This window comes from Sylvia atricapilla, chromosome 20 (genome assembly GCF_009819655.1).
Source record: "Sylvia atricapilla isolate bSylAtr1 chromosome 20, bSylAtr1.pri, whole genome shotgun sequence".
In the NCBI taxonomy this organism is placed as follows: domain Eukaryota; kingdom Metazoa; phylum Chordata; class Aves; order Passeriformes; family Sylviidae; genus Sylvia; species Sylvia atricapilla.
The window spans coordinates 4426325-4451583 of record NC_089159.1 but is presented as its reverse complement, the minus strand read 5'-3'; the positions used below and the strand labels follow the sequence as shown (position 1 = coordinate 4451583).

At 43.0% G+C, this 25259-nt stretch overlaps 1 protein-coding gene across 1 annotated transcript; it reads left to right on the top strand.

The window, feature by feature from the left end:
* The first annotated feature begins 997 nt into the window (after positions 1–997).
* MYL10 (myosin light chain 10) lies at positions 998–24029 on the top strand. The gene is made up of 7 exons (XM_066333665.1): positions 998–1042; positions 10014–10100; positions 12806–12881; positions 14274–14378; positions 17803–17881; positions 22922–22970; positions 23745–24029. Exons 1-7 carry the CDS (start codon positions 1040–1042, stop codon positions 23841–23843), a joined length of 498 nt encoding a protein of 165 aa, XP_066189762.1. The 5' UTR covers positions 998–1039; the 3' UTR covers positions 23844–24029.
* The last annotated feature ends 1230 nt before the right edge of the window (positions 24030–25259 follow it).

Here is a 25259-nt window from a genome sequence, read left to right as displayed (position 1 = left end):
GCCAGAAACTTAAATGCACATCTGTCTCAAAGTTCAGTCAATTGGTTAAGCACTGCTGTGACTCAAGGCTGGGGTGACTGATGGAGAGAAGAAATTCAGATGCAGCGTCCTGAAAAACCTACTGTTTCTGCTGAATTGAATGTTCTGATGTTCCTGTATAGATACTCTGGGAGACACAGATCAGACCTTCAGGAACCATGATTTCATGTCAGTGGAATTGTGCCATTTCATACTGGTTCATGTTTTGGCCCACTGCAGTAATTCCAGTGGGATGGAATGTGTAATAATGTCCATGAGCATTCCCTGGGAGACACAGCCCCTGTGGCTCCTACGCTGCCTCCTGTTTCCTCTCTCTCCCACTGCCATATTCATTTCCACACAGCTCTGTTTTCATGCTTTGAAGTCCATGACTCTCCACCACTTGGCAGTACCTTGGGATATGGCCCTGGACTTCAGGCATGTTTATAGATTCAGGGAAAAGAGACCCGACCTGGGTCACTTTATTGCCATCTGCAGAGAGGTGCTTTCCCACCTTCCAGGTACAGATGCAGTCCTGCAGAGCCTCACGCGTTTTTCTGGAGCTCTGAATGCCTGCACCAGGCTCTGGGGCTACTGAAGTGGCCAGGATTATTATTGCTGGTTTCCCCAGCATTTTCTCAAGGAGTGTGTTTCCCTTCCTGCTTTTTGAGGATGCCATGTCCACTTAAAATCTTCCAGTGCATGCCCTGTGTTCATTATTTAGCAGTACATGGGAAAACCCCTTCAGCTCGAGCTTGCTGTGAGTGCTGTACAATTGTATCCCAACTGCCTCCTCTACTTATCTGCTGCATTATTTCTGTGAAAGCAAAAGCTATGCATGGAACAGATGCTTGGAATGGTATTGGGATCCAATTACTGCACTTTTCCAACCTTACATCTATTGTCTAAACTTGGAGCAGGCATATTTTTATTCCTTGGTGACACTATATAAAGAGACAATTGGCGTTGTGTTTGCTGGCTGACTGGTTGGCAGAGAAGGGGTGGAAGGAGCAGCAGCACCATGGTAGGTTTTATCCTTCCCCATATCTGTTTATCTGTGTATTTCTTTCTGACTCTAATGATTCAAAGAGAGCAGGAACAATCACACAGCATCCCATGAAATCTCACCTTAGTTTCACATCCGGAATGCAGATGTACCCCACAGAGTGATCTGGGAACTCCCAAGGACTCTTCTGCATCTATTTAACAAATGAGGAAGGCAGAGAATGTAGATGAATGTGCAGAAAGGAAGAGCTTGTGCAGCTCTGTCCCACATTCACACTCCTGGCATGGCTGGTGTGAGACAGAATTAAAGTCTGCTGTGGTGGGGACTGAGGGAAAGGGATTGCTCTGGAACTGTGACTGCATTGCTCTTGTGACTGTGGGGAGAAGTAGAAAGCACTGCAGAAATTTCTGTGTCTTCTCTCTGCCCTGCTCACTGGTGGCTTTTAGCTCTGGGACTCCACCAGCCACCTCACTTGATGTGATTCCAAAGGAGCAATGAACTCCTGCCTAAGGAACTGTGGGCAGATTGGGCAGATTTTTGTCTTGTAAATTCAGAAGAATGACTACAACAATATTATTAAAAAAAAAAAAAAAAAAAAAAAAAAAAAAAAAAAAGAGCAGGTGATTTTGCCTTTGTTTATTTTGCTCCTTTTTGTAGGTGCTTTTCAGGCTGTCTAAAAGCAATGCTGCCCAGTGGCTCCCTGGGGCTATGGAATATTTGATTGTGGAGAACACCAGAGAGGGAGTTGTATATGAAAAGCTTTCTCAATGCTTAGCTCAAACTTGATCCTATTTAAGCAGGTGATGAATGTGATCCACGTGCTGTTTAGAGCTGGGCAAACCCACATTCAATGGCATTTCTAAAATCCATGCACAAAACAGGTTCCAGTTTCAGCCAGTGCCAGCCCAGTGTCAGTGGTGTCACACTAATCCTGTCCCTCACCAGTGTTTCAGAAGGCACCAGTGCCTTGTGCTGATTATGTCTCTTCAGGTGTGGATTTACAGGTTTCCCTTCAATCAGCCTCAGTAAAGTCTAAGCCAGCCCTTTTTTGTGAGGGACAAGTGCTGGGTCTTAGCTTTTCTTTTTCTCTTTTTTTTCCCCCCAAGATTTCACTTATCAGTTTTTTTCCCTACCTACTTAGTTCAATGACACACCAACACTCATTGATGTTTGAAGATATTCCAGGACATTCTGTGATGAAATGCTTAAGTTAGGAGACGTGAAAATACAGTGAGAGACTCGTCTGTCTCCTCGCTCCCAGCTCAACTGACGATGCTCTGTGGTGGTTCTTTTCATTGTGCCTTTTGTTTTGGGAAAATCTCTTCTGAGGTACCTTACTATACAGGGACACATGAAACAGATTTAAAATGGAAAGAAAAAAATAGCCTTAATGAAAGAAAGCTGAAGAATATCTTTACATAAGGAAGTGATCATTTTTTATTAATCAGAGGGAAATGTATATGTAATTATGCTAGATGAACTCTGTGGGGAGGTTTTTTTCTCTCTTTATGATGTCTTAAGGGATTTATAAATATTACAGAGGTTTTATAGCATCATAATATTTCAGATGTGCAGTAAAGCTACTTTCAAAGGATTAGTGCAGACAAAGCAGCATAGTAAAAAATAATTACAAGTCAGCCAGTGCTACTAGGCTCTGACATCCAGGGCTGATGACAGTGAGAGAGGCAGGGTTCAGGGAGATAATTTTTCTAACAAGAGCAGACCACACAAGTGCTGTGGAATGGGGTTCTGAGAACTGTCTACTGCTCTCTGTTTATTCCAGGGAATTTCAGACGAGTTGGGTCTGTGATGTCTCCCTCCATGCTCAGTGCTGATGGGAGAAGGAAGGGCAGAGGCACAAGGAAGGAGAGGGAAGCCTTTTTCCTATTCCCCAAACATTTCTGTGTTTGTTCAGTTCGAGTGACACCTCATAGCGAATTTCTGTATGCTGAGGGGAGCTGCATGCCCAAAAATAGCCTGCATTCTGATCAGATGTGCTCTGCAGGCTGGAATGTGCCACCTGGACTGAGACGGGCACTGACCACAGCACAGCCACGCTGACTGACCCCACCAGCTGAAACGGGGCTGCTTGTGGCACTGCTGACGTGTTTGTGTGTGTGTGTGTGTGAGAGACAGCCCTGTGTGTGTGTGTGTGTGTGTGTGTGTGTGTCCATGTGTGTGTCTGTGTGTGTGACAGCCCTGTGTGTGTGTGTCCATGTCTGTGTCTGTGTGTGTGTGTGACAGCCCTCTGTGTGTGTGTGTGTATGTGTGTCCATGTGTGTGTGTGACAGCCCTGTGTGTGTGTGTCCATGTGTGTGTCTGTGTGTGTGACAGCCCTGTGTGTGTGTGTCCATGTGTGTGTCTGTGTGCGTGTGTGACAGCCCTGTGTGTGTGTGTGTGTATGTCCATGTGTGTGTGTGACAGCCCTGTGTGTGTGTGTGTGTGTGTCCATGTGTGTGTGTGTGTGTGAGACAACCCTGTCTGTGTCTGTGTATGTCCATGTATGTGTCCATGTGTGTGTGACAGCCCTGTGTGGTGTGTGTGTGTCCATGTGTGTGTCTGTGTGTGTGTGTGTCCATGTGTGTGTCCATGTGTGTGTGACAGCCCTGTGTGTGTGTGTGTGTGTCCATGTGTGTGTGTGTGTGTGTGAGACAACCCTGTCTGTGTCTGTGTATGTCCATGTGTGTGTCTGTGTGTGTGACAGCCCTGTGTGTGTCTGTGTCCATGTGTGTGTCCATGTGTGTGTGTGACAGCCCTGTGTGTGTCTGTGTGTCCATGTGTGTGTCTGTGTGTGTGTGTATGTCCATGTGTGTGTGTGTGTGAGACAACCCTGTCTGTGTCTGTGTATGTCCATGTGTGTGTCAGTGTGTGTGACAGCCCTGTGTGGTGTGTGTGTGTCCATGTGTGTGTGTGTGCATCCATGTGTGTGTCTGTGTGTGTCCATGTCTGTGTCCATGTGTATGTTTGTGTGTGCCCATGTCTGTGTGTCCATTTGTGTCCATGTGTGACAGCTCTGTGTGTCCATGTGTGTATCCATGAGTATGTGTGTCTGTGTGTGTGTCCGTGTGTGTGTCTGTGTGTATCCATGAGTGTGTGTGTCTGTGTGTGGGTCCGTGTGTGTGTCCGTGTGTGTGTCCGTGTGTCTGTGTGTGTGTCCATGTGTGTGTCTGTGTGTATCCATGAGTATGTGTGTCTGTGTGTGTCTGTGTGTGTGTCCATGTGTCCACCCATGTGTGTGACAGCCCTGTGCATGCAGACAGGGACTGTTCATATGAAGGAGAAGATTTGCTGGGTTGGGAAAAGCAGCTGTTGGATTTTGGCTCCTCTGTTGGATTTGGGGTCCTGGAGGTGTTGGAGTCTGCGGCTGGAGGTTATCAGCTGCTCTGGGATGACTCTGGGGAGATAACCTTCCCTCTGCGTGCCTGCAGGAGGAGGCTGTGCCTGGGAAGGGTTTCTGTGGGGAGCAGGAGAGCACTTCAGTGTCCAGGAGTGTGAGGCCTGGAGGCTGCAGCCCAACAGAATTTTGTATCTGTCAGGGATCAAAGGTGTGTCTGTGTGGGTGTGTGCAGGCTGGGACTACACACAAGATGGAGTGAGGATGAGAAGGGAGGGGTCTGTTTGCCACTGCAGAGCAGGTAATAAAAAGATCCTCTGTTTCTCAGTTCTGATAACGTGGTTTATTTGAATGCTCTGAGGCTGATGCCTGTTTGAAATGCAAATCGTGCCCTTAGAGCAGTTTGTGTTGCTTACTCCTGTAGACTGTTCCCTCAAATGCATGCACTTGGGTTGGCCTTGTGCTGCTCACCTGCCAGGGAAAGGACCTAAACCACTCTAAAAAGAGGTGGCTTGTCCATAGCTGGGATGTTTGGTGCAGATGCAGTGTAAACTATCTCAGCAGAACAAACTTGCAAGACAAAACTCAGCAAATATCCTGTCCCATGCTGCAGCAATCCCTTGTCCAGGCCTGAGATGTAACTTCTGATTCAGAAGCTGCATTTGATGGTAACAAAAATTCGAAGACAGGAAACATCAGCACCGAGATCCCAGAGTGGATGAAAAACAAGGAGAGAGTGTGATGGATGAAAAAGTAATGGTAACTGAGAGTTAACATCATACAGTGGATCACAGCAGGGGACGGAGTCTGAGCAAAATGATGGATGATTCTGTCTTTTCTGTAGTTGTAGATGCAGTTGCAGAGGAAGGAAGTACAAAATGTGAAACAGTAAAAACCTGGTGGTACCTTATGTCTGCTTTGTCCTGGACTGAATAAACACTTAAAGGTACAAGACAACGGAATCAGGCTCTTAGCAGTGTCCACTGCTGATTCTCCTTGCAGGGCTTACCCACTGAGATTGTCTCTGGTAGAAAAATTAGGAAAACATACAAAAAGTGGCTGAGTAGGGAAAAGTTTCTGTTTGTGTTTTTGACTTTGCTGTCAGGAGCACCACACTGTGTCATTGTTAATTATTAAGAGTGTTTTCTGAGGGGCTTAGAGCATGATGGACTAAATAAGGGAGTGACCTCCCCAAACCAAACCAAACCAAACCAAACCAAACCAAACCAAACCAAACCAAACCAAACCAAACCAAACCAAACCAAACCAAACTGAACCGTACCAAACCAAACCAAACCAAACTGAACCGTACCAAACCAAACCAAAGCCGTGGCTTGTGGCAGAGTGCTGCTCATCTTTCCTGACTGCCCGTGGAGAAGTTCCTGCACTGCAGGAAATGCCAAGTTGGTTACCTCCTGCTTACTGAAGGGTACAAGTGTGCCTCTGAGCAGCCACTGAAGAACCTTGCTCACTGAAGGACCTGCAGCATCTTGCCTGGCTTTCCATATTTTTCTGAGTTGTCTGCAAAATGCACTGAAGGGTGGAGATGATGAAGTTCTGCAATAATCCCGTGTCATGGATCTGCTCTAGCATCACCTCTTTATGAATTTTTCAGACCAAACAATGCCTCATGTTCTGAAGTAAGAACAAGGTATTTTCATCTCTTTCCTCCTTTGTATGTAGAGACAGAAATTGATTCCCCACTCCTTTTCTTCTGGGTCACCCTGAAATCAACTTTCCCTCTGATTCCCTTGAACATCCCCACCACACACACCTTTGCAGCATATAAAAAATGGATCCCTATTCTTACATCCAGAGAGGCAAAGGCTACACACACCCGTTGTCTCTGCCTGCCTGTGTCCCTGCACGCCCCTGTTCTTTTGGGCTCCCTGACACTGCCAGAAAGGAGAAACATAAAGAACCTCAGTGAGGGAAACTCAGCTCAAAGAAAATGTCTGGTACAACAGAGTTTTCTTGGGACCAGATTCTGGTATGGCTCCATTTCTTCATTTAAAGCCTCTAAAACAAGCCAAAACCAACCAAACAAAACAACAACAACAAAAAAGACCCTTTAAAATCCAGGCTAATTGAAAGAGTGCTAACACTGGTAAGACAAATGAGTGATACACGACAAGCCTGTGGTTTCTCCTCTAAAGTGAAGTGTTGTTTTCTTCACAATGGGATGATTAATACGCTCAGGCAGGAATATTAATAGGCTTGTTCAGTTGTTGCAACATTCTTCCCACTGCTGTGCTATTGAGGCCTCGGAATCTGAGCCCAGGGGACCCTCAGCTCTTCAGTTTCTCATCTGGCACGTTTTGTATGTCAGTCTCACAGCACATGTTGCAATGAGAGCTGCTCTATCTTTGCAAAGTGCAGCCTGGCACACTTTGGTTTCAAGAGTGGGGAAATCAAGGCAGGCAGAAGTGATGTGTCAGTCACCCACTTTCTCCTCTGTGGGTCACCTACTAAATCCTTGATGTCTTAGAAGCCACATGTTTGTTCAGTTCTGTGATATTCCTTTTAATATGTCATTCTTTCAGAGAGAGACTCTGGAGTCAGAATCCTGGCTGTGTTCATTAAAAAAATTCTGGAGTGTTTGGGATTGTCAGACAGCAGCACAGAACTATTCTATTTTCAGAGTAATTTTTTTCTGTAACACAGACCTATTTCTGTTCTCTTAAAACTGTCTTTTAATTCAAGTTACCCACCAGAAAGAAAATGAGCTCTGCTCTGTTCCTGCTCCACCTACTTCTCTCTCAGCCTTCCACCTCACAGCACCTCCCTGCTTGTGCAAAGTTGGGGTGCAGTTCTTTCTGTGATAACAAATTTCCTGGCTTTTGAGGGCAGGTAAGCTGCAGTCCCAGTACTGGGAGCTGGCAATCCAAGGTGTTCAATGTTGGATGTTACAAGGCTTAGCTTGAACCTGGTGATGGAAACCAACCCCAGCTGGCAGATGTTCATGGACCCCTGTGAAATGTATTTGTGGTCTCAGCCCCCTCCTATTTATGAGCAGGTCATAAATAGGATCCGTATCCAGACCTCCAGCAGAAAAACTAAAAACTGATTGAGCATTATGGGCACTGATTTCCTCTGTCAGCCGTGGAGACAACAAACCAGAGAGTAACAGTGAACAAATACGTCAGGATGAATTTTTCTAGTACTTCTCCTAGGCTGGAAGAAAACTTACTTTTAAGGTTCCTCCCATCCCAAAACATTCTATGATTCTATGATAGCACAGTAGTTGTTCCCTGTATAATCAGTTTTCAATCTTCTTTGCCTTGAAAAGGACTTCTCTAATGTACAGAAGCTTTTTGGGTGGTTTTTGACTTGCTGGTCTGTTTCTAATAGATCTTGAGCTGCAGCTTTTGCATTTATCTGATCCTTCCTTAGAGCTATAGCCCTTGCTTGAAGCCTTACAGCCCAGAGAACCCAATAAATTGAGGAATAATGGAGTTATTTCCAGTGTTTGGCATTTAGAAGAGCTGGACCCCACTGTCCATGGCTGTGGTGATAGCTGAAAAAATGCAGATGGTTTGCTAGCACGGGGAATATTTATCAGGCTGAGCATGGCTGCTGTGTTTGGCCACAGCAGAACAGACCATGAGGAGGGCAAAGCCTGTTTTGTGTCCAGAAGGAGCAGCTGCAGGAGCCCAGCAGGACCAGCCCCAGTGCCCCATCCAAGCCCCAGGCCTGTGGTCAGTCCCCCCACAGCTGGCAGGGCTCTCCCCTGGGTAACATCTGCTTCACCTCAGGGAAAAAACACATGTAAATACATGGGATTGTTCTGAATATTTCCATTCGATCTGCAAGTGTTGAAAGCCTCCTCCAGGCACCTCACGTTATGTGGAAGATTGCCCATTACTGCTCAAAATAACACTTATTTCATGTGTAGGAGGAGGAGGGAATCTGTTTATTCCAAAATCAATATTTCTACATTCATTAAACATTCCACTTATTAACTTATTTTTTCCATGCCTTTGGTGACATTCTATCCTTGTTTTTATCCTCACTACAAGTATATTTTTCACTTAATTTCCATTCCTATTTCCAGATTCTAGTTCTTTGAATTAGCTGATAGGAGCTTGACAGGTCTGGAGTGTGGGTATGTGGGAGAGTGTCTAACATTGCTCTAATCTCCCCCCTTCCATATCCAGGGATCTAAACCAGGGTGGTTGAGTGCAGAAATCTGCCTGGCAAATTAAATTGATCAGACAATGTATGCTTCAAGCAGAGTCAAGTGGGAATATTTCCTTGAGCTGCTCTGCTCCTCAGGATATTTGAAATCAGTATTGGATCTGAACTTTCACAGGCTTTTTTATTTTGATGAAAGGAGACAGTAGAAGTTGCCTTCTGTTTCATGCAGAATAGCCCAAACTAAGTAAGACTAATTTTCTGTGACACGAGAACCAGGTGGGACTATGATAATGAAGTTTAAAAGTAAAAATGATAAAGAAAAAAGTAATCTGTCTGGAAGGGAACTCAAAAGGCAATGCAGCTCATTATCCTGCCCCAAGTAAGGAGAACACTGTGGTTAAAACACTTCTGTAATCCTCTGGAATCACAGATTTTATTCTTTACTGCAGAACAAGAACTGCATTGTCTTAGGCAAGCTGGTTGGGCCCTTATTCAAAGATATTTAATGAAGCCTAGTTCTAACTGATTTTTAGTGAGCATTAGATTTTTAGATATCATTGTAGCTCTTTCCCCAGCCTTGCTCTGTCTCAGCCTCCAGACTCAAGTATGGTGATAAAAGCAGTCCTGCCCTTTCATTTAAGATGCCTATCTCGAATATTGAAATTACATGGTCTGGTAAGGTACTGCACTGCAGTGCCATAGGTTGGTGCAGGAATAGAGACTCCAAGAGGAGAAGGTGCTCCTGCTTGGGAAGGGTTAACCTCTTCTGTCAGTGCTGGTCCAGACTGAGCAGCTTTTTAAACATTTGTGTGTGAGTAGGAAATGATATAACTTCCCTTTATAGTTCCTGAGCTGAGTCTTCATGCAGGGCCTGGTTTGGAGTCTGGCTGCCAGTCCCAGCATGGGAACTGGGAAGGAGGAGCCCTTGTAGGCACTTACCTGAATTCTGGAATTTCTTGAGAACAGCAGGCAGGGAATTCTAGCTCATATCTCCAAAGTGACACCACTCCACACCAAGGGATATCACCCCTGAGCTCTGCAGAGCCAGTGTTGAAGGGGAATGGCCCCTGTGTGAAATGCTCTGGGACCCTCTGGGGGGGAGATGACCCTGCCCAAGGAGCAGGCAGCTCCTGGGGGGAACCAGCAGTGCACCAGGCAGGATGCTGAGTCACACTTTGGGTCCCTCACCTTTTGGAAGGCAGCACAATGACCAACTGTCCTGGTTTTTCTGAGCTGTGGGGTCCCAGGACACAGCAGGGAGTGGCAAAAGGCCTCAATCTGTTCATAAGGCAGCAACTTTTATTCCTTGTATAAAGATATGTATTTTTTTCAATCCCATACATATATCTAAATCTATCTGTCTGTAAGATTTAATTTTAAAACCTTGTAATAACAAAGCAGAATCCTCTTGTATTACTTGACTGTGTAGTTTTTACCTTCTGCTGAAGATGTAATTTGTTTTCATGGGTGCTTAACAGACAAAGGAATATGTATCTGATCTTCTTATTTGTGTTATAGGCTCCCAAAAAGGCAAAAAAGAAGATTGAAGGTGGTTCCAATGTTTTCTCTATGTTTGAACAAACCCAGATCCAGGAGTTCAAAGAGGTTGGTCACTACTCTGCTGTTCTCTATAGTCTCCTGTTATTGCTAATGAATAACATAGGTTTTGTTTGTAATCCTTATTCAATTCTCCATCTGCTTTAATAGAACACACAGTTTTCTGAATCATCCCTGTGGTTTTGGCTGGTAGATCATTTTCCTTGTGTGTTTGTTTGTTCTTTCTTTCATTCTTTCTTTCATTTCTTCCCTCACTCACTCCCCTGTTTCAAGCTCTAGACTTATTTGAAAAGCACCCTAATCCCCCACCCTAAAAAAAAAGGAAAAGCATCCTCTCATCCACTTCAGCCCTGATTCAGGAAAACACTTGAGCACATGTTTAAAGTTAAGTGGTAGTTTAAATAAGAATAGTCTTACATGCTCAAGTATTGTCCTGAATAGAGATGCCAGGCTGAGCCAGGGCTTTCATTCGTGCTCTGCTCCACAACAGCAACAGAAAATGTTCATCTGTGCCCTTCTAAGGCTGCCCACAAACTAGAAATACAAATGCCAAGAAACCCTCAGCCGACTTCCTCCACAAATGCCAATAAAACAAGACAACACGTAGAGATGAATGAAGCATCCTTCAGCTCCCAAGGGATTTGCTGTTCTGTTGCACTGTAGGTTCTTTGCCCAGTTACCTGTGAAGAGGTAAAAGTGATGGGGTGGCCTAAAAGCTGGAGCATATAAAAGACAGATAATCTGTTTGATGAGTTAATGCTCTTTTTCTGTGTGGACAATCTAGAGGGTCCTTGTAACCATCACATTCTGCACTGATTTGCCATTTTAAATTACTGATTTTTCCCCCATTTTTTTATATCTCATATCTCCAAAGGAATTTCCAGTTTGATAAATATCTGCTGTTTCTTTTTATGCTTTCACATGGCTTTCAAGTTTAATTTTCTTGAGGATTCCCACCAGGAAAGCTCAGTGATGGATGAGACTAAACCCCAAGGCAAGGCCTGGGAATATGACCCAACTAAATTAATTGGAATCACTAATCGTTTCCCCACAGTCAATGGGAACGTTTGACTCTCTTCTTCTCCATGTCCTAGGAACTTCCATTTTATTTTCAAGAATTACTGTTTGAGGATGGACCAACAAAAAGAACTGGACAGAATTATGTGATCTTCTCTAAATATGATATCATGAGCATTTCTAGGGGGGATGGTGGCAGAATAATGGCAAAAGCATGAGGCACTGGAGTGGTCAAGTGAAACCCAAAACCATGTTGTGTCTAAGAACTGCATATTTGGGACACATATTTCTGAAAAGCTGGTTTGGATTAGAACATTTTTATCTAGAGATTTCAACCAGCTCATCAGCAAATGTTTCAGCATTGCCTTTTATGTTATTTAAAATTCATCCATTACAGTGCCTGATGCTCTTCCTGTCTCCTGTGAGCTGCCTAGGTTCAGCTTTGCTCTTCATATTTTCTTTCTGGTTTGCTTCCAAATTGTAGGGAATCACCATTTAAAGCAAGGGAAAAACATCTCTAAAGATTTGGGCTTAATTTTTTGTAAGGGGATGGTTTGGAAGGTAAGATTATGAACATAATGCTGAATGGAGTCTCATGGGCAAACTGGGCTGTGAGCAGTGGGGCTTTGCAAGAAACTGGAGGAGAAAATACCTGGAGATGTGTGGAGACAACTTGTTCATGGGAAGAAGTGCACCCTGTAGGACTTTAAAACTCTGCAAGTTACTGAAATCTCAGGAGAACGCTGAAGAAAGAATAATTCCTGACCATTGCAAAGATACTCTCCCATCCTGATGTGTCTGTCAGATAACCAGCTCCAGAGTCATGCCAGGATCAACTAATACTCCCCATAGCATGAGCAGGGGAATTTCAGGCCATTGAAATCTTTCCAAATCAATGGAACACTGTAAGTGTGATGGCAGCCAAGAGATGGACACACAAATGGGTGAACAGATAGATGAGCAGTGAGCTGGCTTGGTAAACAGTGGTTAGAGCACATGAAGTCTATGTTGGCTGAAAAGAAAAAGAAAAAACACCCAACTTTTTTTCTATTGAAAGTTAAATTTTGCCAGACTAGAGTATTTAAAGTCAGGACATCAGTGTCAGTCAGAGCACAAAGCTCAGTCTCACAGATGCAGTGAATTGGAAAGGAGAAAAAACTTTGAATAAATATTATGAATATAATATTATGAAATATAATATATTATATATATATAATATTATGAAACCTACATTTCTCTTTCTCATTGAAAGTTCAGCTTTCTCTGTGTGATGGATCATTCCAAGGCTCAGGAGGAATCGACTTCAGGTTGATAGCACAGAGATATCCACAGAAATTAAATATTTTACAGAAACATTTCAGTCTCATTCAAAGAATGGAGTGTGGGGACACAGAGCAACCTCTGGCTAAATCTGCCCTTACTAAAGCCTCCCTAATTCAAACTTTTATGGGTTAAGGGCTGAATGGCTGGAGCTGCCAGCATTGGCTTCAACCCAATGCACGCTGTACTGAGCATTAATTTAGTAAGAAGAAGTTTGGCTGGGTTTAATTAAGCCCCTTGCCAAGATACAGTAATGTGTTGAAAGTGAGGAAAGCGCAATGATGTGGAGGAATCAAAGGAAGTTGAATATTCCTTTTTACAGCATGAATATCATCCTCCCATGGACTGATGTGTGTGACTGGAGCACTGTCCTGTGCAATGGAAATGGCAATACCTGTTCCTTTTCCTTCCCACAGGCTTTCACCATCATGGATCAGAACAGAGATGGCTTTATTGACAAAGCAGACTTGAGAGACACATTTGCTGCACTAGGTAAACTGATAATTCAATGCTTAAGAGATATACTGTCTCAGTTTCAAGCACAGGAGAAAGGTTGGTGTTAGAATGACAGTGAGGGAAGAAATGAGATACACAGGGGGCAAAAGGAAAGCTGTTCAGTTTGACCTTCCTCCCTGTGGTAGTTGGGATCTCACTCCAGAGCTCCAGCTGGAAAGTCTCCTGAGTAGGGAGTGGGATGAAGATCTGATCCCTCCCCTGCAACTATTTCAGAAGAAGCCTGCCCAAGCAGGGGTCCATGCCAGGCATTTCTGATTTGTCTCTGAATCCAGCCTTCCCAGGCTGCACCTTTTTCATCTGAGAGCCATGGAATACTCACTGATTAGCACTGCAGTCATGGACTAGCTGCCCCTCTGCCCACACAAACCTGGGAGGGCTTCATGTGAAGTTCTGTGCTGCTGTGAGTTTGTGTGGGGTGAAATGTGCTTGTCATGAGATTAGGTACTGTCCATTCCATGGCTATCACAGCCTGGATTATATCAGGAAGATCAGAGCAAATCCTCCCAAGGAAAGAAAAAATTCAAGTGCTCATGATCCCAAACCTGGAGTTGTAGCCTTGTTGCAGTATTTGAGGCTTGAACAGTGATGTAGGCATTTGGGCTTTTGCCATCTGGAGCTTATTAAAAAGAGCTTGATAAGAATCTTTAGTGCTCCCTGGGGTGGAATCAGACGCCAGCAGAGTCAGTGCAAGGAGCAGAAGCTCCTGAACTCTTTATTGTGACAATGAGGTTTGCAAACTTTGGCCTGTAGCTACTGTTACCCTGAAATATTTATTTCTTAAGGCCAAGTTCTGCTATCTTTCCTGTTCAGTGAAGCCTTTCAATGCCTATAAAGTACATTCACAGCAAATTACCACTCAGTTTGAGGAGGGTTGCCAGGGTCTAAATTCTCATCAATAGGGCTGCACAAGGATGGGGAAGGGATACCACTACTCAGCTCATCCATCTGCCCTCTACTCAGAGAGGTGGCTCAATATACAGGAGGGCAAAGACTGAGACCTTGGATTCACTTCAGTCACTTTGATCTCTCTTATATTAATATCAATGGGGCCCATATTTCACCTGAGGTAAAAAAAAAAAAATCCCAAAAAAACCCCAACCCAGAAAGCAGTTTATTTGGAAGTGCCCTTTCTCTCGTCCACTGCTGGCCATGCCTGTGTTATTTATCCTTCTTGCTCCTTCAGTCACCCTTTGATCTCAGAGCCAGCTCTGCCAATTTCTTTTTCACTGGGGTATTCGGGAGTTGTGTTCTACCATGTTATTAGCAAAGTTGCACAGAGCCCTGAGCTCCCCAGTGGGAGGAGATGAATGGGAATCGTTTTTTGAAACACAATTTGTGATTTATTATGAAAAATGATCTCTGCTGCAGGTCGTCTGAATGTCAAGAATGAAGAGCTTGAAGACATGGTGAAGGAGGCGCCAGGTCCTATTAACTTCACTGTCTTCCTCACTATGTTTGGGGAAAAGCTGAAAGGTAAGCACCTCTGGGGGGTTGGAGAGGTATCTGTCAAAGATCCTCGGCACTGAAATATCTCAGCACCTTGCAAATTATAATAATGTCTCCACAGAACAGTGCTTAGAGGCAAGGAGGGATCTCCAGTTTTGCAGACAGAGGGGAAGAATGAAAGGCTAAGGGACGATGCAGAGGACAATTCAAAGGTGTGATTTAGCTTACACAAGCTAACATGAAAGTGATGAGTTGGGATCCAGAAAGTGATGAAACCTCAGCAGCCTGGAGCACGGTGCAGGGGAGTTATTCACCATCAGAAGGCTCCTGGGCTGAACTCATGCTCCAGTCACAGCATTCCCAGTGTTAGCTGGTTTGAAGCGTTTCTAAAACACTCACCTTTTTTGCACTCCTTTGTCACATTAAGCAAACATGGGCTTCCCTCATTTTCTGTATTCATTGTAACTCAGTGGCCCAGCCTCAGTGTCACTTGAGGGCTAATAGTGATTTTGCCATTAGGTGAAGATTTCACTGAATAACCCTTAATGGAGTGGATAAATTGAAATAATTAAATTTCAGTGGATTTACAATGATAAGAGAGAGGGCTTTTATCCATTGCCACAGAATATATAGGGAACACTAGGGGAAGTTCAGGAAATGTGGGTAGTAAATTTGCTGTATGAGCTGGTAGTTTATTCATATCTCTTCTCCAGTTAATGGCTGGAAACTGCAAGAGAGGGGATGTGAGGCCAAGATAGAACTCCAGTCATCTTCCTACAGGCATAAGAGAAAGGTGAAAGCCTTCAAGGCAGGGCTGGCCTTAGCCAAGCACATTCCAGAAGTTTGTTAAAACAACTAATGAATAGAAAAATGGAAAAATCTGATCCTATCTTCTCAGAAACATTTATTGTTTTGTTGCTGGGCTGTGGCTTTGTATTGCTGAACACAATTCCAGTGAAGAGTTTTCTATGCTTGGAATAGAAAACAGAGAGGTCTGAAAGAAAGAATTCATGTAGCTGGTTCTGGAGAAAAGACACTCTTGCTAAAGAGGGCAGGAAGTCTGGGAAGCACAGAGGTGATGGAGAAGGCTAACTGAGGAGGGGATTTTATTCCTCAGACATCGACCTGTCTGTGGTACCTCCACCAGGACATTCCAGGTGTCTTCTGGCAGAGCAGGGAGTGCCCTCCTCCATATTCTTCCTCCTGGGATATGTGAATGCTTGTTTTGGGGTGCCCTGCTGCCCTTCCATTTGTGAGCATGGAATTGAGCTCTTCCTCCTCTCCCCTCTTCCTCCTCTCCCCTCTTCCCCTTTGCCCTGTGCAGTTGCTGGAGCTGGCAAAGCCTCTGGCCCTGCCAATCCTGTGGCCTAAAAGCAGAGCCAGCACAGGAAGGTGAATGGCAAAGCAGAACCCTCTTGTCTGCAGGTTTCCTGTTGGCTACTAGCAAAGGAGGAGGGTTTTTTTAATTTCCATTTGGTGAAGGGAAAATCACAGCTGTGCTTGTCATGCCCTTCTGGTTGGGTTTGTCATGCAAAGGAAGCAGAGCCAAAAGACTGCACATTCCCAATCAAAACTAATTGGGATGAAGAGCCTTTGTAGTGCAATTAGAAAGGGAGAAAGGGCTAGAGGAAGTGGATATGGCAATTTTGCAACACTCTTTATTAGCTAAGTACCACTCAGAGAATTTGGTGAAAGGTGCTTTCTAAGTAAAATTTGTTGTGCTATAATTGATTTCTGTCATAAAGGGGAAGCTGGGATTTTCAGGATGAGCTTTAGCTTTGTATGTTGAGATTATGATGCCAGATGAACAGCTAACAAAACTCGGTTTATGTTAATGCCAACCACATGGAGCTGCTTCTACAGGGAGTCAGAATAATACAATTTGTACAGAAAACAGAGATGCCGCACATCAAAGAAACCACTTTATTTACCAGCTAATCAATAAAGAATGCCTGCTGCATTGCTTCTCTTCAAAGCCAAAGTCCAAGGATATGACAGAGTAGAAAATGTAAAACATAGTAAGGAAAAAAAAAATCCCCCCCACAGCGGTGACTACTTAAAATGCAGCCCTCTCCCTGGAGCTGGGGGATGTTTCTCTTCATGGGACAATCAAAACACTCATTAAACACCAATGCTCTTTGTATTGATCACAGATTCTCTGCAGTTTGAATACACTGCCTACAGCCTGGCAAAAATGATATACATGGCCATTGTGTGGCAAGGAGGAGGCCATACAGCCCGAGGTTTGTTCACTATTATAGCCTCTAGGATCCTGCTAATCCTTGTGAAATCTTTCAAACAAAGCAAACTGTGAAGGCATCAGGAGAGCCTGTAGAGCAGGGGACCTTGGCTGGGTTCTGTTCTGGTTCTACCTCTGCCAAACTTCGAAACAAACTTTGAATCTGCAACCCTTTGTGTTGTATCCTTTTTTGATCACTCTTTCAGCATACCAAACAGCTTCATTTTGCCCATGGAATCAGTTCATCTGCTTGTAAATTTGGTTTCCCGCAGTTACAAAGATTTGTATTATGGATACTACGGTAATATTTTGAAATATCGGGGAATAGTCAGAAACAGAGTACACAGTGTATCCTTTGGTGTGGGTTGAAAATGAGTGTACTCAAATTCTGCAGAATTACAGAATAGTCAGAAGCCCCAGCCAAGATTAGGGCACTGTGAAAATGAGTCCCTGACACAAATGTTTTCCAGTCTAAAGACATGGGATAGATAATGGAAGGAAGAAAAGGAAGACCATTACAATCATTTTACTGCTGGGAACAGAGGGACAGGGATATTAAAGACATACCAAAAATCTGTGGCCCTTCAAGCTAAGAGCAGAAGCAAAATCTTGTAGCCAAAGTCTCGTTCTTTAAACCATCCTGTTTCTGTAAGTAACACTTAATGAAGAGACACTTAAGGGGAAGGGCACAATGGGATGTAAGTGCAGATCCCCATCTCACATTGATCATCCTGTTTCCACTGCATTCCATTGGCATTTGGATTTTATGATGAGCTCCATTTCCTTTAGTGAGGGAAATAACCTCTTCTCTATATGGCCAAGAACAAGTAACATCAAAAAGTGTTTTTACAAGGAACGTACAGTGCAAGATTAAAGGAAGCCAGTGAGGGAAACAGTTTGTTATATTTTCATTTCTGAAAGCCACTAATCCTCTGGGTACTGATATTGGAGACCAGTTCCTGGAAGTTTTCTCTCCTGCAGACATAGAATAGATATGAGTTATTATTTTTAAGCTTCTGAGCATTGAACTATTCACCTCTATTGTTTATCTGACATGACAAATGCTGCCGACTTAGGGAACCTTTGTCTCCCAACCCACAACTGCAGAATTCTCCATTTTGCACTGTTTTCAAGCCAATGTAATTACTTAGCAAGTATTCTGCAGCCAGAGAAATACATCCAGGCTTCTAAATTATATTTCATTAATTTCAGGCACGGACCCAGAAGAAACCATTCTGAATGCTTTTAAGATTTTCGACCCAGAAGGAAAAGGCCGCATAAAGGCAGACTAGTAAGTTTATTTCCAATCCTTTAGAAGAATAACAACAATAATAATAATAACACAGTTTTAAAGAACTGCTTAAAAGCTGTATTTTTCACAGTATTTTAAGAGGCAGAGAAACATTTAGCTTTGTAAGCCAGAGTTAAAAGTCTGGGCTGTTGCATGAATGTATTTGTATACCAAAAAGAGATGTTATTGTCTTCAGACATTGCAAGAGCCAACGGAAATATAATCACATGTAGGCCATTAGATAGCCTCTTTTTGAAGGTCTGGATATAAATCGACACATGAGTCTTTGTAAATTAACTCCGTATGTAAAATTAAAATGAATGTCTGGTGCCTAACTCTCAGTGCTTGACTAAAATGGAAAAGCTACCGCCCTCTTCAAAAAAGTGATCAATTTAATTAACTCTGAGACATGGTTTTAGTGCAGGACATTTCCCTTTTTTATGTGTTTATCATTTGAGCCTTCTGCTTCTAGAAATAATTTGCTGTAAAATTCCACTAGATACGGTGAGAGCCAAACCAAATAATACTATTAATAATCTGGCAATTATTGTCAATATGGCTATTTTTAAATAAGGAGGCAGGAACTAATTTGGATTCATATCCTGTTGCACCAACAAAGCAATGTAAAAGGATTTTAAGAGGCATTTGCACAAATGCAAACTCTCTTTGCACTGCCAGAATAGTGCAAGCAGGACTTTCAGGTGACTGAGAGAAATGATATCAAATCAGGGCAGAGGATGAGGAGGTTGGACCTATTGCTCCAGAGAAGTTTTATGTACCTAGATTTGTGCACATTTGTTTAAATTTGTTTAAAGTTGTTCCTATGCTGAAATTTCACAGTGAATTTGGGATCTGTACTTCTACTGCAGCAGCCATTTCAGGTAGATTTTATAAATCATGATATGTACAAGGAGTCTATCTGGGAACAATGAGTTACAAAATTGTATTTGCATCAATTATTTCTGCTTATGTTGTGATAGCCTCTGACCAGAACCCCCATGGAGATTTCCATGACATTATCTGCAATTATTGATGAAAGTTAGTTGAAAATGTAAAATTCATGTACAATATTTTTTCCTTTACCAAGGTGGTTTTCTATGGTAGTGCCCCAGTGGGTCTGAGAACTTTTGCAATATGCAAAATATGAGAGACAGTCCTTTGAGTAAGAACTTCCAAATTAATTAAAACACAAGTGGATGTAGCAATCAATCAGAAGGAGCGGAGGGTTAAGAGTTGTCCTGATGGTTTTGAATTTAACATCACCCAAACAACTTGGGCAGAAGAGTCAGGGGATCATATCAAAAGTGAGTCAAACAACAGAATTAATGTAGTCTGTTGCCAAATAGGGCAGATCACACAGCAGTGAAATCACAGCCATGAAATACTAACTTCTGATACTCCAGAACCCATGAAATGTTTTATTTCCCACCACTATCTGTAACAATATCCAGCATACAAAATCTGCAGCTTGCCACCCTGTGTCCAGCTCCACATTCCTTGGATGCTGGAAGCCAGTTGGAGTTTGGGGCAAATTAGGAATGCAGTATCACACTCCAAAATGAAGATGAGAGAGAAATATTTTATTTTTCCTTGATGGAAAAGGTCAACCTTGTCCCCACCCCCACTGCACAGCTAACATTAGACAATTGTTTTAGTTCATCACCACAACAGAGCATAATGTTTACTTATTAGACCCGAGGGTAATGTTGATCATTACAGAACAAACCATTAAATCAATTCCGTGGATGTCTTTGAGGTTTAACTTCTATTCATATGCTTCCAAAATGTAGACATTTGAAGTTTTGAAATAATTTTTCTGTTGGCTCATGCAACCATTTCAATGCGACAGTTAATGCTAATAAATAATATTTCTCCGTATTAAAAAGTCCTGGAATGTTTCTCTCCAAAACCAGCCATGTTGACCTTTTAATCAGAAATCCTTTTTTATGTTCATGGAGTTAACATCCTTCTGGGGATTTTTGTGTCTCTTCCCTCTGCGTGTTTTCACCTCTAGTCTGGAAATGACTCACTTAGTCCATGTGATGGGAGCTGGGATGGAGCCTCCTAACCTTTCCAGAAGCTCCAGGAGTTTATAACTTACTTCCAAATCCAGTGACAGACTTTGTTTGTCTGCATGGTTATACCACACATAAAAACCCTTCCCACAGCACGATGTCAAAAAGAGAAAATGCTCTCGGTCCCATTCTCAGCTGGTGTGAGCTGGGGCAGTGTTTGGAAAGGTTGGATGATTCAGTCCCAAATGCCACTCGTGGGGCAGGGTGAGTCAGGCCAACACCAACTGTGCCTAATGCTGAGGCCAATGAAACCTCTCAGATTTGGGCCAGATGAAAATGGACCCAGGGGGATGGAAAAGGTCCCAGGCTGCACTTTGGAGGAGTTTGGCTGAGCTAGAGATGATCCTCCTCGGAGCTGTAGAGCTCTGCTCCTTCCCACTCACCTGTTTTCCTCCAAGACAGCACTGTAGAAAGGGCAAACCCAAAGGAAAACCAAAAATGTCCCAGAGATTTCACAGATAATTTTTAAAAAGGCTTTTTTAATATCAGAATGCAACAAGGTATTTGTTACTGTAGAAGGAATTGACGTGAGACAGGACAAGGGATAACATTTAGCCTCCTAAGTCAAGGCAAATGGGGGTTTTTTTAGGTTTTGTTTTTGTTTGTTTGCTTGTTTGTTTTGTTTTGGGGTTTTTTGGTCTATAAGACTTGGGGTTTGGTTTGATTTTGGGGGTATTTTTTGAGAAGAAAATAAGCCTTCTAAAGAAAACAAGATACAAAAAGAAAATAGTGCATAATTTCTGGCTTTGGAAATTGTGAGTGTTTGTTTCCCTATAAAATAAATAATGGAAAATGTGCATAGATCCTTTAGTCAGTCCTTCTTCCTTACGAGTGTGCCAGAGCCTACTGGGCTGTGCATCAGAAGATTATAATTAGATATTTGATCTTTTCTTTTCCCCTAAATACTTTAAGCATGTGAATAGAAGACACACAGTGCCCAGATCTCTTTTTAATTCAGGCTTGTTTGCCACGAAGTTTATTTGTGACTTTGGACAAAATTGCTGTAAGTGCTTCCTTCTATTCACCAAGCTCCTTCCTGGATCACACTTCCTATTTACATTTGCTAATGCTGTTTGTCCAGGGCATATATATGGGCATATATATCCAATAATCAATTTATGCTGAGGGGAATGGTCTCTCTACTCTTGCACCCACTGATCATTTGAGAATTCGCCTTCAAAAATGCAGTCCCATCCCAAATGGCCAGAGGAACAGAACAGAACCAGAAACTTGAGATGAAGAGATGAAGAAACTTAGCTAACTACAGAGAATGGTGAAGTAATGCAGGAAAAATATATCCAACAGCTTAAGCTGTGTCTGTGACTTCAGAGTGTGTCCCAAAGCTTGCACATATATTTTCACACTTGTCCTTTTGGGAAAGATCCTTATTCATTGTCCAGAAACCTCTGTTTTCAATTTTCCCTTCCTGGGCTTCCCAATATGCACTTGATAACAACAAGAGCTGCAGAAGTGTAGCTACAAGTGTATATGCCCTGTTACAATCTGGGATGTGGAGCCTTTTCCTGGAAAAAAAAAAATCACATTTGTCAGAGCTTTGAGTGCCATTGCAGCTTTACCACCCAAACTGCACTTCTGTGTGGGGGACTTTTCTCATGTGCAGTGTATGGGAGCAGAAAGGGAAGATTTACTGTTTTGCCTGAACATCTGCACCCGTGGTAGGTGAATTTTTCTCCCCTGGAAGTGTTCCTGTTCAGGCATGATTTCTATTATAAATAGTTTTAAATATTCCCTTTAAAAAGCAAAAAGGGCTTCTTCCAGAAGAGCTGCCGCTCTCACTTCCCCACAACAAATTCTTAAAAGAAGCAGCCTTTTTTCAATTCTACAAAGCAAACCAGCTTTCTGTATTTGCCTCAGCTTTTGGTTTTGTACAACAGACTGCTCACCTTTTATCACAGCTTTAAGTTTGTTTTACTGCCCCAGAACTGTGTCTGATAATGTACTAATACATTTGGTAGTGACAAAACGAGACAACTCTGCCTCCTCAGCATGAAGGAAAACTGTGAGATTAATATCGGAATTCTTCTACAGGAAGGGGAAATTATTGGTGTTATTGAAGGGATGTTTATGTGAATTTAAGTGAGTTTATGCTGGTGGATGTCCCAGCACGTGGTGCATGTGCTGCCCAAAGCACATGAGCAGCTGGGGCAGGTATAAAGACGTTTTATCTACAGGGGTTAGACTAGAAACAGAAATAATTCCTCCTGGCTTTTCTATTCACCTCTAAACTTAGGTTAAAAAAAAAAATAAAAAAAAAAGAAATTACATGCTCGACTGCCTCCTCACAATGGGTTTAAAACAGAGGGTAAATCAGCTGAGAGTCTGCCCCCAAAATATTCTCTTTGATGTAATTGCACGGGATGCAGATTGTGTGTGGGATAAGCTCCGTGTTACAGCGCTGTGGCTCCAGATCAAGACAGTGCACCGTGAAATGCAGCAGGGCTCCTGCAGCCCCACAGCCTCCTCTGGGAATGGCTGCATGCAAATAAAGGATTCTCGGGTGAGGATTCTGAACAGAGGCTGGAGCTCTCTTTCAAGTCCTCCTTCTCATTTCATGCTCTGTTCCTTTCATCCCCAGATTTTACAGAAAATATTCTCTCTTTTTGGCTTTGTTAAGTGATCCAAACTTTAAGCAGCAAGTGAGGAAACCTACCATTTTAGGTTAAGATAAGCATATGAAATTGCTGTATTTCAGTTACAGTAATAACCTTAAACAATTTTAAACCTCTATAAAATGTCACAAAAGAGAAATAAGTTGGCAGAGCGAGGCATTGACACTGATGGGTGCCCACAGAAAATCTCTTACAATATCATGTAAGGATTAACAGCTCTAATTTATGCGGTCACACAGATTTTCTTTCATGCAACTTCAGGAGGGATCTTGCCATCTGAATTGTCATGTGCCATTATCACCCTTTAATCAGGTTATTTCGTTTTATTTGAACAGCATCAAAGAAATGCTTATGACACAGGCAGACCGGTTCAGTCAAGAAGAGGTAAGAAACTTTATTCACAACAGGAATCCAGCTCCAGCTCCTGTTCAGCACTGAGTCCTCGCCCCTCTTTAAATGCATGAATTTAGCTGAAATCCAGACTGAGAGGAGGTTGATGCCAGCTCTGGCAATTAGAAACAATTCAAAGCATCTCTTCTGAAGAGCTGCATGGCTAAATCAAAGTCAAACAGATTCTTTGGACTCCCATCCAAGTGCAAGTGTGGCCTATCTCGTGCTGTTCTTCCCCATGGGCAGCTGGGCAAATGATTTACTGGAATCCAAGTGGATTTGGGTGGGGACTGTGTTCTGGTTTCCATTTCTGTGAGTTATTTGGTTTGAAATCTGAAATAAGGTACTGACTTGGTGATTTGTGTGAGACTGAGCATGGATTCTACTGGTTAGGAGGAATTTAGGGGAACTTTATTTTCCTAAGAGGAGATGGAGTGGAGTTGGTCTGTGGACAGAGCAGTTCCAGTCAGATTGGACAGTCTGTTCCAGTCAGAACAGAGACTGGACTGTACATTTATCAGCCAGGGCTTCCCTGGGCTTCAGGGAGAGCTCTTTTCAACAGGGAACTTGTGGGATTCTGGCAGGACTTTATTAATCAGTCATGTTCCAACTCTGGGTTTCACTTTATTCATTTTATGGAGCCCAAGGAAAACTTTTCCATGGTGGTTAAAGGACCAGGGCACCAGGGAGCTGAGCTGGTTTCAAAATGAAAATCTGTCCCTGCTGCTGTCCCACAGTCTGTGACACTTTTCTCTGTTTGCTTGGCAGATCAACCAGATGTTTGCTGCTTTCCCTCCAGATGTCTCTGGGAACCTCGACTACAAGAACCTCTGCTATGTTATCACCCACGGTGAGGAGAAAGACTGAGGGCAGAGAGAGGAGCTTCTCCTGTGGTCATGCTCTGAGTTATTGCATGATGCTCTTGTGCACAAGACAAAGGGCTAAGCATCCAGGATGTGAAGCTGTGTGGTCATCAGAAGTGAACCAATAAAATAATTGAAAATAGATTAAAGTTACTTAATGCTCCTGTTTTTATAAAATATCAGTATACCAGTTTTGTGAGGTTTTTTTCCCCCCATCTTTTTTTTTTTTTTTTCCCGTCAGTGGTTTGAAATGGAATTTTTTTTTGATCAACTGGTGCTTTTGTGATTTATTGACAAACTTAATGTTCACCAGATGGTTCATTGGGCGCTGCAGTCTTACTTAACCTCTTGTCTTTTGTAAATAAGCTCCATGTATTAATTGAGAATTCCTCCAACTTATTGCACCAGGAAGAGTGTCTGGCAAATAGAATTATGTTCCATTCCACAGCCCCTAGCAATGGAAGTGTAAATAAAACAATCTTAAGCTCTTGTGAATATGCAATATGCCCTCTCCATCCCAGTGATGTGGCCAGTTCCGGAAACCACTTGACTCATTTGCTTTGGTGCAAAGCAGCAGAAATAGTGGAATATTGGCAGTTTCTCTCATTGTAAAATTTACCTAGGTGCACTTAGAATCCAGGAATTATTAATTTCCTCCCTCAGAGACATCTTTATTATGTGGAGTAGGTTGTCCATGACACAACAGTAACACTTGGTCTGTCACCCTTGGCCATCTCTCTCGGGTTACAGGTGGGACATGGACAGCGAGGATGTGTCTGGCCAAAGATCATCAACTCTGGGGACAAAGAGGACAATTTGGGAACTGTAGCCCAGGAAAGCAGATTACCTCTCACTTTTCCAATCCAAGGGCAGCCTGGTTTTTAAATGGGCTACAGTTTCTTGTATTTAGACTTCTAGGAACGGGACGTATTCTGCCTATGTGGAATATTGCATGAACACTTCCTGCGTGGGAGGCAGAAGGATGCTGCAGCCAAAGGAAAACAAGCTTCTGCTGTTTTAACAGCTCATGAAAATGCTTTCCTTGTGCATCAGTGCCTGCTGGAGCCACAGTCCCACAGACACTGAGAGGAAGCAACAAGCCACTGTTTCCATCTCCTTGGGCTTTGCAGGAAAAGAACTTTAGGGCAATGTGTGGAATTCTGCCCTCCTCAAGAGCGGCAGAAATTCCATGAGAAAGCTCTAACACCTGCATGACTCAGGGATGTGACATTCACCCCTACCTGCATTTTCTGTTGTTCCAGCAAAATCCTGCACTCTGTGCACCTCAGAGATAGACAACAACTGGAGTGAGAAGGCTCTTAGCACACAGAAAATTCATAAAATAAACCTCTCCTTGCCCCTGAGTGCAGGAGCTCTGTGAATGCTGCTGCACCAGCACTGTTTTTCCAATATAACAAGT

What these genes read in the sequence shown, in the direction of transcription:
- MYL10 (XM_066333665.1), top strand. An exon ending in AGACACATTTGCTGCACTAG is followed by an intron (nt 12,882 to 14,273) that starts GTAAACTGATAA and finishes TCTCTGCTGCAG; the next exon opens with GTCGTCTGAATGTCAAGAAT. An exon ending in GTTTGGGGAAAAGCTGAAAG is followed by an intron (nt 14,379 to 17,802) that starts GTAAGCACCTCT and finishes CATTAATTTCAG; the next exon opens with GCACGGACCCAGAAGAAACC.